The 16,021-nt window shown below is 40.7% G+C and overlaps 1 protein-coding gene across 1 annotated transcript; it reads left to right on the forward strand.

Moving 5' to 3' along the window:
- The first annotated feature begins 2,229 nt into the window (after positions 1–2,229).
- Positions 2,230–11,062, forward strand: urm1 (ubiquitin related modifier 1). The gene is made up of 5 exons (XM_020081787.2): positions 2,230–2,311; positions 2,915–2,985; positions 7,242–7,323; positions 9,175–9,223; positions 9,820–11,062. The coding sequence occupies exons 1-5, from the start codon at positions 2,277–2,279 to the stop codon at positions 9,886–9,888; spliced, it is 306 nt and encodes a 101-aa protein (XP_019937346.1). The 5' UTR covers positions 2,230–2,276; the 3' UTR covers positions 9,889–11,062.
- The last annotated feature ends 4,959 nt before the right edge of the window (positions 11,063–16,021 follow it).

Below are 16,021 nucleotides of genomic sequence, written 5' to 3' on the forward strand. Positions count from 1 at the left end.
ATGTGTGACCCGGGCTGCTCTATAGCTGGTGCCTGGCAGTGTAGCGTTGACTTTTGACATCCATCTACAGGCACAATATCGGCAGGGTGGCGTGAAAACTTGATTCGTGGGGCTGTGATTGTGGGATTTCCTCGCGTCAAACTCATCACACTTCCAGTGTGAGAGGTGAACATGGTGGAATTTTGGGGTTGGATGTATGTTTGCTCCAGCCCCGTAGTGTCTCTGAGCAAAGAGAAATGTTAGAGGTTGCTAATATGTCATAGAATAAAATAATATTCTACTAATTTAATTAAAAAATGTTTTACCTTTTGTATTTGGATGAGAATTATGATTTGACTGAGTCCAGACCTGAGAAATTGTACTTTAAATGATAAATGAATGTTAGTAGATCCTTTATATGCAGCCTTGTGCATTCAATTCAAACATTATTACTTTGCAAACCTGAGCATTCGATTTTATAATTCTACTATGATTACGATTAACAGCTGTTTTAAATAATCTGCTACTGGATATATATCTGGATATATATTCTCAAAATACTAAAATATCTCAAATGAATCTTGGTTTAAAGTCTAATTTGTGTGTTTAACCTGTAAAATAAACTCATACTAAATATATGAATTGCAGCTATTTGTGTTCAACTATCAAATGCAAGTAAAATATATTTTTGGTTTATTCCATATGGAGATGCAGAAAGCTCAAGAAATTCATTAGTTCACAACAGAAGCATGGTGCACCATCCACAACAGCACTATGTGAAGCTCAAGGCAGCTTAGCAAATGTGATGTGACACCCAGTGACTGTGTGATCGGTCCTGGATAACTCGCTACACAACCATGAAACTTACAGGCATGAAAAATCCCTGCTACACCTCATCTTCCTCCTCTTTACCTCCCTCTGAGCTCACACCATGACTGTTTTCACTTGTGAGGACACACCTCACTCCAGCTGGGATGAGAGACAACAACCAGCAGCCATGTATCATCACATCTTCATCATCTTTCAGAACTTTCTCTATTGCTGAACTCCACCATCACCCTCGTTTTCCCGCCTGCTTCCTCACCCCCACCAGGCCCCTGGTCGATCTGTCTATCTGCCCCTGCACTGACTCCTCATTAACACATGAATGAAGACAGGGAAGGGCCTGTAAGGCTTGGACGCCAACAGAAGGCGACAGATTTGCAATTCAAACCTCTGACTGACCTCCCCCCACCCCCACCTTGTCCTCCCAGCCATGTATACTGGGACTGGAACTGTCACCAGTATGATTGAGGATGTATGTGAGGAGGGAGAGAGGGATGGAGGGGGACAGATGTGCATTCACACACTCATGTCATGCCTCTGCACATGTTCATATCGACAGCATCAATGCAATTACATGCATATGCACATTCAGAGAAAGTGTCTAAGAGAGCGTGCAGTAGCTGTTTGTGCTAATGATTCTCCTATATAATGATTTCCTAAAATAAAGTCAAGTTCAAGTGGATTTCAGTCCATAAATGAAGGTGTCACCGTATGGCAGAGTTAATGCAGGGATTCTGGGGGAGAGATAAATGCATCAGTTCATTTTATCATGGTTAACAAAGGTCTGAAATACGTTTTAGAGAATAGTTCTCAATCAGAAAATGAAAAACAAACGTTCATAATAATTTAAAAATAAGAAAACAAAATGACAATTTAAAGACTTGGACAAAGAGAATTTTCCAAATGACATTTGTAATTCCAGCACATATTCAAGTTAATTTTTTTTTATTGAAAACAGAAAAACAGCTATTACAGCTTTAAAACACACACACATATTATATGTGTTTCTATAATATATTATAATAATAACAATATATTAGTGACAACAAACATTTGTCTTATTTTCTCTCATTCCTCTTTTTTATTAATTACATCGTGAATTATGATTCATATATTGTAAACTCTATGCAACCTGCTTGTGAATATGATCTAATAAATAACACGATTATATATATCTTTTTTTTAAGAACTATCAAGTCTCCTTCTGATTTTTTTAAAACATAAAAACAAAGAATAGAGTCAACAGCATGTGTAGAGCATAGTATGTAAAATATAAACCTATATATATTAATTTGCATGCAGAGAAATAACAGAATAAATGTAAATAAAAGTATAAATAAAAGCATATAGACGCAGGGGTCTGGTACAAATGTATAGAAAAGAGGTTTCAGGGAAATAAGTCTCCTTTAAAACGCGTCAGATTACGTCACTTCCGGCATCCCGCACCACTACTTCCTGGTTTTGCCGACAACATGGCGGCGCCCATAGCGATTCACCTGGAGTTTGGGTAAGTGGATTTAAAACGCTCTGTTAAAACTTATTGCGGCCGCTGAAGCTTCTCTCTCCTGCTGTGATGAAATGAAACATCACACGACACCTACATGCGTTTAGCTTGTGTGGTTTTTATTAAAAGACGTGAAATCTGTGGAGAAAACTGCGCGTGGGGAGTTTGTTTATGAAGTAACCGCCCCGAGGTGTGTGTGTGTGTGTGTGTGTGTGTGTGTGTGTGTGTGTGTGTGTGTGTGTGTGTGTGTGTGTGTGTGAACTCTGAACAATACAAAGCACAGATCCTCACACATCAGTGGCTGATTTCATGAAGACGTATGTGAAGTATCATGATATGTGTTTCTTAGTTAACTGTTTATATGTTGTCGTAGATTACCTGGATTTTATGTTCTGTGATTTTGAATTCCAGGCTTTAACATTTGAAGCTGCTCTTTTGAGAAAATACAAAAATTGAAAACTGAAAGAAATGTGGGGTTTTCATTATTTATTTATTATCGAACAACAGCAAGCAGTGGTAAATGCCTGATTGTAAACCTGCATATGCCTCTAAAGGCCACAGAAACACATGAGTCTAATTCACCTGTTGGACTCTTTCTTTGTCCAGAGGAGGAGCAGAGCTGCTGTTTAATGGCGTGAAGGAACATCATGTGACTCTTCCAAGCCAATCAGAGCCTTGTGAGTATCACCTGCCACCTATCTGTCCATTTTATTATTAAGACTCTATTTAATTACAAAATATATATATATATATATGTTTATGGAGAAAGCAATGAATCATCCACACTATTAATCACGTGTGTTCTGTGATCTTTAGACTTTTATCAGGTTGATTTTCACCTGATCAATAGGGATGGAATGGTTTCTTCACTGACAAGAGTGTTTTGATCCTTCACATCCATCAGAACCTTCAGTGTGTAGGAACTAAACTGTATTCTGTACTTGGTTTTAAGGTGATTTGCATGAAAACTTTAGCTATATTTTGCTGTTTTGGTAAAAACAATCTTGCAGTTGGTGTCAAGTTTGTGTCAAGCGATAAACCTTATTTTGCCTCATTTTTGATTTGTGATCGAATGATCGATAATGTATTTTTTCATCTAATCTAAATGTTCAGCTTGACAAATAATTTTTTGACATAACATTATTAAAGCATGACATACTTTAGATTTATGTCTATTAATATATTATATGCGACTTTTGAATGTTTTAAATGCAGATGCAATCTCTCTCTCTCACTCTTGCACTTCTCTGCCATAACTTAATCTTATGGCCATTATCCTCCCATCACCTTTACCTCTCTTCCTCCTTCCATTGCTTCAACATCTGTGCAGCTGTGTGCTTTGCCTCTTAACTCATACCTTCTGCCTCTTTCACTGGTAAATGTCACCCTCCTTTAACACCTATGTATGTGAGTATATGTGAAGGTGGGAGGTAAAGGGGATTAAAGGGACGTTCGTTTAGCCTCTGTGAGTGTTGGGGCGACAGAGCTCAAGTCATTTTTTATTCGTGTCTGAGATCATTTTGGCAGACATGTTCCCAATTCTCAATTCATAAAAAATGAACCTCATCATCCAAAATGATTAGATTTTATTTTGTAGAGGGGATTCCCAAACCCAGCACAGGACCCGGGTCATTGAGAGAATGAGAAGAGGAAAATTGTAGTGTAGTGTATTTTGTGTGTGTGCGTGCTTGTGTTACAATGAGAGAGAGAACAAATGAGAAATATGTGTCTTTGGTATTTGGCGAAACAAAGGGTGTTCATCCATGGCGCTGATGTTTCCACGACAACAAAAAGACAAAAGTTGACCAGAACAGGGAATGTCAGCCATATGACCTTGCTGCACAACCCGACCTGTGTGTGTGTGTGTGTATATGTGTTTGTGATTTTTCGTCAAAGTTTATAATGTTATGGTTGAAGCGCAGACATTCTGATGTAACGAATCATGGTGTGTGTGTGTGTGTGTGTGTGTGTGTGTGTGTGTGTGTGTGTGTGTGTGTGTGTGTGTGTGTGTGTGTGTGTGTGTGTGTGTGTGTGTGTGTGTGTGTGTGTGTGGAGAGGGGGTGCAGCGAAGGCAGATATAATTGGTTCTGAATCCTTCGTATTTCTCTTTGACCCCAGCCAGTGATTGATGACCCTCGACTGAGAGACACCACCCCCACTCTTTGGCTCTCTCTTCCCTTCTTTATGTAACTCTCTCGTCGCTCATACATTGAACGAAACCCCCGTTGTTTAAGGATCACACAGTTTTTACCTCTTGTATCAGCAGAAAGATGGATAGCTCACCCCCTCACATGACAGTCATAATTGCACGAAGACAGAAAAGCAAAAAGACAAGAAAGAGAGAGGGAAACTGCGTGCACAATAGAAAAGCGGGCACGGTTTTGAATTGCTGTCAAAATGGCGCCTTTTCTCCCCCCTCCCTTCCTCCGTGTGTCCTTTTCCACCTACGCAACGCAGCTATCCCAAGATGCATTAGGAGCCTGTGACGCACTTTCCCTCTCTCTTGTCCATTTGTTCCCTCGTTTTCTTTCCCCCTTGTACCTGGACCGCAAGGCGTGATCAAAAAAACCCTCTACCTCCCCTCCTGTCTATACTCTCACCTTCACACAGTTCATTTAAAACATTAAACCCAGATACCTGTTTTAATAATAATCAGAGTAGAAGCCTGCAGGTGACTTAAGTCTGTAGACGTGTCACCTTTTACAAGACGGCCAATAAGAGAGCGGCACATGATGACTGAGTCTGTTATAAAAAGATTAAATAATGAAAGTGTGAATTAAAACCAACCTGTGTGCTGAGGCAACATGTAAAGTTGCTTTTAGTGTGTGTGTGTGTGTGTGTGTGTGTGTGTGTGTGTGTGTGTGTGTGTGTGTGTGTGTGTGTGTGTGTGTGTGTGTGTGTGTGTGTGTGTGTTCACAGAAGGGGATCATAAATGGCAAAAGATGGAGAGAGTTGGAGGAGAGGAAAGAGGGTAGGAGGAGTGCAGGTTTTACGAGAATGATAGAGAGAGTGTGTTAGTGTGTGTGAGACGGAGGGAGCTAATTTTAAAAGGAAATGGACGAGAGGATGAAAGAGGGATTCAGAGGTAATGGTGGAGAAAAATACCAACAGTCAAAGGCAGAGGGAGAGAAAGAAAAGAGTCACCACAAAGAAGGAGTTATGACTGCTGGAGTGATTAGTTCTGTTTTTAGCCCCGCAGAGGTGCAGGTCAATATTCACTGCCCAGTAGTGTGTGTGTGTGTGTGTGTGTGTGAGTGAGTGTCTTTTGCAAGGGGGGGTATTTGTCTTTTTTTTATGTGGAGGCCTGGAACCGTAGAAAACCAGCACTATCATTATACTATACTGAGCTGGCCGACACTGCAATTAACCTGAACATCATCCACACAGGCTTGGAGACACACACACACACACACACACACACACACACACACACACACACACACACACACACACACACCTTCTACATCACATATCATTCACACAGTCTGCTGCCCTCATAACCACAGTGACCAGTCAGGTGCATCTTTTTCTCTTCTTTTTCACTTTGTTGAATGAATGTTTAAAGTATTCATTTTGACTGGAATCCATTTTTTAGAGTTTATTATAGTATCAATTTAGTTTTAGTGGAAAATTTCAGACCCCATAAGATCTCAGTCATTTTAGATCTAGACAAAATGTTAACCTGCATTCTTTATCCAACAGAGTAATTAATCAAACAATAAAGCAAAATCTACATTTGCCTCCATTGAAAGAGTAAATGTTTCCCAGGTCAGAGCTGACGCTGTGTGATTAGCTCGTCCCTTTGATCGAGCTGAACTGGAGGTTGGTTCGACTCCTACCCGCTACATCTTCGCTGCTCTCTTTCTTACACCTGACTCGCGATGACTCACCGTCGTCCCATTACGCTCGCATCTGCTGCCGCTCTCTCTCTTTTTCCTCCTGCTCTCCTGGAGTGTGTTTGCTCTTTCTCTCTCTTCTATTTAGTTGCTCTCCCCTTGTACATTTCTCTCATCTCCTCTGTTATTTCAGTCCCGTGTGTGAGTGCTCTGCGCCCAGTTATTACGCGTCATCGTGCACGTGTGCATTAAGTACACAGCTGCGATCACACCTCAACACCAGGGAAGAAAACTGCGTTTTGTCTTTTTACTGCATTTACTTGATTTGTGTGTCCACATCATAACACACCAAGCACCAACACACACCCACAAACCCTCAAAGGCTTTTAAAACTGCTTGAATCTTAACGTTAACGTCGGCGTAACTATAATATATTCATTGTCAGTTGTTTAGTGGGGATTTATCCTACAACCTTGTCGCTTTTGTGGCCGTCAGTCGGTCTGAGTGAGGCTCAACCTATTGTTGAGACGAGGTCAGTCTGATTGTTCAAGAGGTCACACTCAAAAATTCAAGCATCACTGATATTCAAGCTCGAGTAAAAACATTTAGTGTTCAAATTTAACAAGGAAAAGGTTTATTTGTTTCTTCCATTATTGCTGCACTGAAAATCCCCCAATGTATGAGCCTAGAGAGAGGTATAAAATATAATTTATATGTATAGATAGTCTACAATAATATCTTTCTTATTAACTAATTTTTTTAAATTCTTTCTAACCAAGGTGAACAATGCCACTCTTGGCCATTGACATCAGTCCACCCTCCCCCCATTTCCAGTGTCCTCCCCCCCAAACATACACATACACTCATAAATATACATGTGCACAGACACACACACACACACACACATATGCAGCCTCGTCCCGCCTGGTGCCTCTGTCGCGTCACATCGACCAGGGGGCTGGATCCGTGCACCTTGACCCTTAACCCCTAACCTGTGACCTCTGTTGTCTGCCTGTGTATGGGCTTTGTGTGTATGTGTGTGTGTGTGTGTGTGGGTTGTGTGTGTGTCTGTGTCTGTGTGTGTGTGTGTTTTTCAGGGGACGTGAAGCAGCTGTTGGTCTGGATCCAACGGAACCTGCTGAAGGAGCGGCCTGAACTCTTTGTCCAAGGAGACTCAGTGTGAGTGTTGTCGTCGGTGTGTGCACTTGACACACACTTGATCTGTGTGCAACAATACAACCTTACAGAACATGTCATACATCACACTGATGCTGGAGCCAAAGCTTAACTGTCAAATAATAAAATTGCTCTCTAAGCAGAGCTTTCAGCGGGTTGGAAATTTGAAAAATGAAACTGAACCTTAACGTGAGCCTTTCCCAAGCATTTTCTCTCTGTGTCTGAATCTGCTGAAATGCTGAGGAGAAAAAAGCTGTGTAGCCTTCAAGTTATAGGTTTCAGTAAGATGATTACCTGTGTGTGTGCATGTGAGCTTGTGTGTTTGTACACGTGTGTGTTTGGGTTCAGGGCTCACAGCAGTCTTATAGGACTGGCTGACTTTTACAGCTGCCTTTGTGTGGGACTATTTATAGCACCACCTAACCAATGAATGGAGAAAAAGCTGGGCTACCTATAAAGCTTATAGATTAGATGTGTGTGTGTTTGTGTGTCGGCAGCACACACTTGTTTTAAAGCAAACCATCATAATGTTTCTTCATTATCTTTTAAAAAGATCTATGGCTGCTTTGTGTGATGAGTTTACAATCTTCACCTCTTTTCCCCTGTTCTTTTGTTCTTTCTCAACACACTCCTGTTTGTGTTGCTGTGTTTGTGTGCGTGCTCGTGCAGAGCGTTTGTTCTCGCAGCTCCTCTCACATTGCCCTTGCTCATTGACGTCACAGAGCATGTTCGAGGTGCAGAGGAGCTTGTTTGAACGATACGCGAGGCAACAGTGTCTGTTTTAGGCGTAATCTCACCCTCCACACGAACTCAGCGCTTCATGAAAAAAAAAAGAGGCTCACAATCACATCTGTTAAGAAGACTGCACCCAGAGGTGCCTGTTGTTACCCTCCCCCATTATACCCATTATCCTCTTTGGGAGGGTGGTGATTTTTTTTTAAGCTACATGTGTGTTATTAATTTTCAGTGACAGTTTGTTTCCCCCATTTTCGCTCTTCTCTTTTACCTGAGCCACTTTTTATATGAAAAGAATCATCATTATGTTCGCTCCAGAATTCAACGTGGGAAAGAAACACTGGTTATTCAAGTGTTTGGTGATTTTTTAAATAACATAGCACATATGCATTTGCATGAATATAACACAGATTGATCTGTAATACTAGTTGTCAACTAATTTCAGACTGTGAAGGAAGTGTATTAACACTGGATTTGATTATATATTTTTCAGGGGTATATTTAGTTATATTGTCAACATATATATGTTTTATAAGAACATATTTCTAGTTTTCATGTATATGTATCACTTAGATATTTTTGATTTGATTGGAAATGTTAGACATGCGGTGTCAGCAAACAAATCGTCCCTGTGTCTCTGTGCACCAACCATAGACTAAATTGAAATTACATTTTGTAAGAATGAGAAGGAATTTGATGATTAATGTTTTGGGGTTTTTTTTAAGTCTAACATTCAGAGATAAAATGAAAGTCTCACACCTGAGATTAAACCTGAGATATCATTTTTCATTTGAGTTTTGGTTATAGCATATCTGTAACACATTTTTTCCCCAGTGTAAATGTTTCTCAAAATTCTATTTATTAATATATTTCAGGATTGTTTTTTAATTTGGGGTTGTTTTCCTGTTTAATGTTTACAAAGTATGTGCTTGTGTAAGCTGTTTATATCTGTTTTAACGTGTGTGTGTGTGTGTGTGTGTGTGTGTGTGTGTGTGAGAGAGAGAAAGTGTGTGAGAGTGTGTGTGAGAGTGTGTGTGTGAGAGTGTGTGTGAGAGTGTGTGTGTGAGAGTGTGACCTTTGGGAAATGCGTCTGACTCAAAATGGTGTGTTTTCCCACAGGAGACCTGGGATTCTGGTGCTTATCAATGATGCAGACTGGGAACTAATGGTGAGCGCTGGGAGCCATGTTCACTGTCAGATTGTGTGTGTGTGTGTGTAAAATGATATTTAGTATTTCCTGTTTTCATCTGCAGCTCGCTGTGTGTTTGCAGGATGCACTATCCCACTGTTACTGTGTTAATTGTTTTGAGACCTTACACTGCAGTGTTTACATCCTAAACCTAGGTCCAAAGCTCCCATTACTATATCAAATTCTTGTGTAAACGTTCAAATCAGGAAGAGGAAGCGTGTTGGTGTGTGTGAAGGTTAGCCTGTGTGTGCACTGATGCTGCGATGGTTCATTTTCTCTGACTCAGTTAATGTTTCATATAATGTAGAGGCAGCTGCAAGACAAGTTTGTCCTTGGGGTCTCATATCTGAACACATATTTACACTCACAGACAGTCTGAACGCTTCCATTTGAATCCATTGATTCAATTACAGGACTCGACACAGGATGTAAATGAAATGAAAAGTTTGTTATTGATTGGACCCCAAAGGGAACACAGGAGTAATGCACATATTTGTATTGGTAAACACATATTTCTGCACTGACTCGTGCAGATGTTTGAATATTTTGCATTTTGTGCGTTTTCTGATCCTCAGGGGGAACTGGATTACCAACTGCAAGACCAAGACAACGTCGTGTTTATTTCTACTCTTCACGGCGGATAGAAAATGAGCGAGGAATGCAAACACATCCCTGACTTCTCTGTAACACCCTTTTCCCCCCCACATCCCCCACGCTCCTCAGTCTTTCCCCCCCACATCCCAACAACACGTTAAACCCACTGGGACACTGTGAATGTGTCAACCTGCACCGTGACGATGGAGGTGATTGATGTTCCTCTGCAGGAATGAGTGGAAATTCAGAGATGGCTGCTGAGGAAAATGAGGAAGGTGTGAGATGGGAATTCTGCGGACTTATTCATAAATACTGACTTTTTTTTTCTTTTTAGATCAAATTGGAGAGGCTCATGGGGCAGACATGTAAAGCTCGGGTTGTCCTGGTCAGCTCACAGACTTGAGTGTAAACACCAACAGTTTGTGTGTGTGTTTGCATCCCTTCAATTTCTCGTCTAGCTTGATAATAGAAGACAAACGGACCTCATCTTGAGTTTAAGACGGTTTTCTGCTCATGAGAATTTAAAATGAAGGGTAACACTTGAACATCCATGAATTAGCACTTATACGATGCATTTAAAATAGAAGTATATACATAATAATGTAGCTGTATGCAGATATTGGCATTTTAAGTGTTTTTGTACACCTTATACATATTTTAATATTATTATAACTGTGTTATATCGATGTTAATCACCTGTCTATACACTGATGATTGATGGTTCTCAGGTGAAATTATAGCGATATACAGTTACTATTAAAAAAAAAACACCCTAAAATATCTGCATATAAATCTACTTACATCTATATTATTGTGTCTCAAAAAACTCTTCAATTAAATGTTGATATAGTGCTTATAAATTCTAATGTTTAAGTGTTCTTAAAAAAATGTTTTTCATTCTTTTTTTGGGGGGGGGGGTTCCATGTGCTGTTTAGAATCAATGTATTATTTTTCTACATCTTTTTTTCTATTTTTTACTATTTTTAATGATATTAAAAAAAGCATTAAACCCAGAAGTTTCTGTATTCTGGGGTTTAATTTAGTCAAATTATTTTTTTCTTTTCAAAAAACTCAAACAACTTGTTTTTTTATTTTTTTTATCTCTTATTTTTTTTATTATTTTTTGCTATACATCCCTGTCTTGTGGGAATATTTTCCAATAATGGCCTCAATGTTAAAATGTGGAATTAAGTACATAATAAATCAGGAAAATGTTTTAGGCTACTCATGTATTTGTCTGTTTAATTATTTTAATTTTGTAGAATATTTCTACAGCTTTATATTAACATCAATGAATTTTCTATCTATTGAAAATGCTATTTTCTTACAATTACAATTTCTTTAAACAAGATGTACAGTTTACTCTAAACACAGTGTCAGCTGGAAGCAGCAGCCTGTGCCACACACACAAACACACGAGAAGGCCTGCAGCCAAACTCTCCATCAGGATTTCACATGAGCTTTGAATAATTGCTGGTGATATCTAATATCTGATCGATTAAAACCCAGCTCTGTGATCACACTGCACTTTTAGGCTGATTAGGCGAGACTTTGGGGAGATGGTACCGTCCTGCAGCCTCAGTTGGAATATTCATAAGGAGGAGAGGGAGAGTGGGGGGTGAGGAGCACAGGACCACTGCGGGAGGTCGAGCTCTAGCCTCCGGGCTGTCCTCCCCTGAACGCCCGGGGCGACCTAAAACCTTTTCTCGGTTGTGGAGTCCGATTTGCAACGGGAAACCGAGCGATAATGGCCGGTAGAAAGGAAATGCTAATGAGGCTGCATGTGAGGGGGTTAGGGAGGAGAGTGGAGGTAGCACTCTCTCTCTCTCTCTCTCTCTCTGTGTGTGTGTGTGAGAGAGAGAGAGAGAGAGAGATTTACAGAAGGAGGAGATGATCAAGAACATGTATTTGCATGTCTGCGTGTGTGTGTGTGAGAGAGAGACTTGTAATGGAGATGATGATCATAACTGTGTGTGTGTGTGTGTGTGCGTGCATAATGCCTCTTACAGGCCACTTTTAAAATCTCACTTTATTCTAATCATTTGGTGTGTTTGTGTGTGTGTGTGTGAGAGAGAGAGAGAGAGACTTGAGAGGGAGAAGATGATCAAGAACATAACTGCGTGTGTGTGTGCACAATGCCATAATTATTTGGATAAAACATCCAGAATATCAAATGTGGCAAAGTTTCCTGGTATTTTAAAGTGTATAACCTTTTGTACCTCATCTTATGTAACAGGAGTCTCCAGACACCCACATCTCGTCCCCTCTTTCTATTATCTCTCTCTTTTCTCTGCAGGGTCAGGTCTAATACCTGGGGCCTGCACACTCTGACACTGCCCCACAGGCTGCAGGTGCATGGTGGTGGTGATGGAGAGAGACTCGACCTGTTCCTCATGCAGCATCACACCCCATCCACGTGTTCTCACAACGACTGGGAAGAGCTCAGGCTGCAACAGTGGGAATAAAAAGCGCCTGTGTATCCGGTAAATAGCCATAAAGTCAACACCAGCCAATAAAAATAAAGCACTAGACTATGATTATACATAACAGCATTGATTTAGTGTTTTCTTTATTACTATCAGGCTGACAGCCTGCTCCTCTCTTTAGATTATAATGTATGGAAAAAAACCTCCCTATAATAAAGTATTTATTACTGATATATCCATTATACTGACATAATTTCAACTATTAGTAAATTGAATTAATTTGGTGCGTAATCTCATATAATCTGAGATCCTCTCCTAAATAAAATAACACGTACCTGCTCGTTTTAATGCTTAAAATCAAATTTGAATGTCCATCGTGTGTTTGCTGTTTCACTCATTGGGCTCTCTTCCCTGCGGTGGATCCAGTGTTACTCACTACAGACATGTTAGCTGCATGTGAAGGGAAATAAACACTATAGCTGGAAATGTGCATTTCAACTATCCATAGAAAACCGATTTTTTTGTTTGCATCGCTCCAAAAGCTAAGAGGCATTTTTGCATCTGTCACCTCAATCAAAAATATCAAAGTAAATAACTATTTGACATATTTTACGACAGAAAACTACAAGCTGCTGCTTGTTATTATTTAAATAGAGCGTTGTTGATAGAGAGTATTTGGTTTTTCGTGTGAAAACCTGCATGAACATGCTTCATCGTGGTTGTTAAAATAAAAATTATGCGCTTGTAATTCAGAGGCTACTAATGTTCTTTAAAATAAAATACACAAACGATTAAAAACGAACCCACTGTAAGAAATTAAATAAAAACAGAATAAAAGACGAGTCCTGTCCACAATGGACACTGAAGAATTTCTGCACAAGAGCAAACATGACGCACTAATCCCCAGGATTTAAGAAAGGTTAGCCTTTAATGTTCAACAACAAACACACACACACACACACACGTTGGCTCTCTCTCTCTCTCTCTCTGTGTGTGTGTGTGTGTGTGTGTGTGTGTGTGTGTGTGTGTGTGTGTAGTGTAGTGTTTGCGTGGTGTTGTTTAGAATTAATTAAAATCGAAAACAGAAGTATTTATGATTTTTTTCAAACAAAATTTGAAGTAACAAAATATCTATTAGAGTTAAAATATTTTCTATATGTTTCACTATTTGTTTAACCTTGTTTTTATTATTTACTGTAAAACCATTAGTGTACAATATTTATTATCACGTTTAATTGGACGAAAAATTGAATTACGCAATTAACGAGCTGTAAAATTAATTTGATTAAATAATAAAGTAATAACAAAAATAATACAGCATCAGACACATATGAATTGGTGCTAGTGTTTAGCTAATACAGGCCTGTGTGTTAAAGTGTCCTACTGCAGGATGCTCAGCCTTAAAAGGCTCTACATTTATAGTTTAATTATTAGAAATGATTTTTCAGCCAAATTGAGGTTTTTAACTGAAACTAAATTAGAAACCTGGATGGAATCTGCTTCATGTGTGTTTACTCCTCATCCTCCATGAGTCTGTGACATGCTCCAGTTTTTTTTATAGCTCATGCTCGTCACTGAGCGTCTTGTGCTGCATGTGTGAACCTTCAGCTTCGAGCTTTCTACTGTTTGTCGAACACAGTCGATACATCGACGCCTCCAGTCGATATTTGCCATTTAAAACAAACAGTCTTCATTAGATCTTCGACAAAGTGTAAATACCAATCGGGCCAAAGCGCAACGCACACGACGCCACGCACGAAAAACACAGTACAGGAGGCAGAGTGAGGTTTCCTCCACTTTATTGGCCCATGCAACCTTTTCCTCTTCCTTCCTTTCTTCCCTTCTCTCTCCACAACATGCAAACTGTGATGTGCATCTTACCTGCAAACGACACAGTTACACAAACACAAGGAGAGGAGGCCTCAGCCTGCTTTGTGGTGCGGAGGCCCACACGTCCCTTTATGTGGCGCTTGGCCAAAGACAAGCAGTGATGAATGTGAGTCTGCAGCAACAGATGTCCATACACAATTCTTGGGGTTAAATTGGAGTTTACTCAAGAATTGCGTTTGGACAATCAGCCGCTAGAGACTCTGTAAACCCTCTGCCAGGATAGAAAAATAAAGAAAAGGAAGAAGAAGTAAAACATTTGAGTGTTTAAATCAGAAGTGACTGTGGGCAGTTCATGGAGAGGCCCCTGGGTGCACCTGCTCCTGCTGCCTAAATGCTCTTTGACAGTATTGGCTGCAGTGTCTGGTACTGAAAACTGTTTCCTCTCTGTTTTTTTTTCTTTCCTCCTACAAGATGGAGAGTTGCAGCCCTGTGCATTATTTTTGACATTCTCGCTGCTCAGCATTGCCTCCTTTCCCCTTTTTCTGAAAAATCAGCTTTTCCAACACTGAGCTGTTGCACCAAATCCTCAACATAGCCTAGTTTTCACAGAAACCTGATTAGGTGCAACTCTCCTGCAAACACACTTGGATAGAAACTTATCCTGGAAGATGCTAAATGTGCATCTTTGCATTCTCAATCACTTTCTGACTTTTTCCATTGCTGTTTCAAAATGCACTCATCCTTTACCCACCCCCCTCTCTTTCCTCTATCTATTATCTATCCATGTCTGTACACTGGTTGCTAGTTGTAAACTTAACCCCAAGTCTGCCCACGTCTCTGGGGGCGTTAAGATGGCTGCATGGCCGCTGCATCTTCAAGTAAAATGTCATCTCCTTTGCCTCAGCAGGGTTTTGCACTTTTCAGGTATCTCGAGAGGGCGCAGTGAAAACACAATACACGAATGAAACAGCTGCAGCTTTACACTTTCTCTCATTTTAAAGTCCGGTGTGCAGGATAAACGCCATTTCTGCACCTGTGCTCTGTCATCGATTTAAAAGGAAAGACTATCAGTTGTGAGGTTGCACAAAGCCTTTCCATGGATGTTAGGGGGAAAAATCCCTTCCTATCTGGAGGAAAGATACTTGGAGCGTTAGTGTTCTTTTCCTCTGGTGAAAATGAAGAAAATGCAAAAAAAAAAGAAGGAGGAGGAAACCCCTTAGTTCCCGATGGTGCGTCCTTGGTTCCAAGACGAGCGTTCTCTGGGATCTGTGCTCCGTCCAGATGCCCCCCAGCGAGCGGCGTCGGATGGTGACAAAAAGGAAGGAGGCTGAGGCGCAGGAGAAGCATCGGGGGCTTGGTGCGTTCACTCCGGTCACACGCTCCTGGCTTCCCCCGTGCATCCTTCCTCCACGACTCCCTCGGACTGACTGACTGACTGACTGACCGACTGGGATGGATGTCTCTCTGCCCTCCTGCCTTTTTCTTTGCGCCGCTCCAACAATGAAAAAAAAAAAAAAAACGCAGCACGGCCACGACGCAAGGCGGAGTGAGGAGTGGAGAGGGTCCTCCGCTTGGTACTGAATTTGAATAACACCACGGGGTGATAAATGTCCATTGTACTGCTTAAGTAATGAATCTCCGCTGTCCTCTGTGCTGCACACACACACACACACACACACACACACACACACACACACACACACACACACACACACACACACACACACACACACACACACACACGCCAGCAGCTGCGATGAGGGACCAGCAGCCCCTCTTAAAGACACAACAGCCCTATTTTCTCCCCAAAAAGAGATTACAATCCCGACACTGTTTACTCTCTGACCGCACTGCATGACGTTTAGTGTTTCTCTGGTGCCCCCCCTCTCCGGTGTGAGCAAACTAGTGCAACGCTGTGACCAGGCAC

The sequence above is a fragment of the Paralichthys olivaceus genome, chromosome 18 (genome assembly GCF_024713975.1).
Source record: "Paralichthys olivaceus isolate ysfri-2021 chromosome 18, ASM2471397v2, whole genome shotgun sequence".
In the NCBI taxonomy this organism is placed as follows: domain Eukaryota; kingdom Metazoa; phylum Chordata; class Actinopteri; order Pleuronectiformes; family Paralichthyidae; genus Paralichthys; species Paralichthys olivaceus.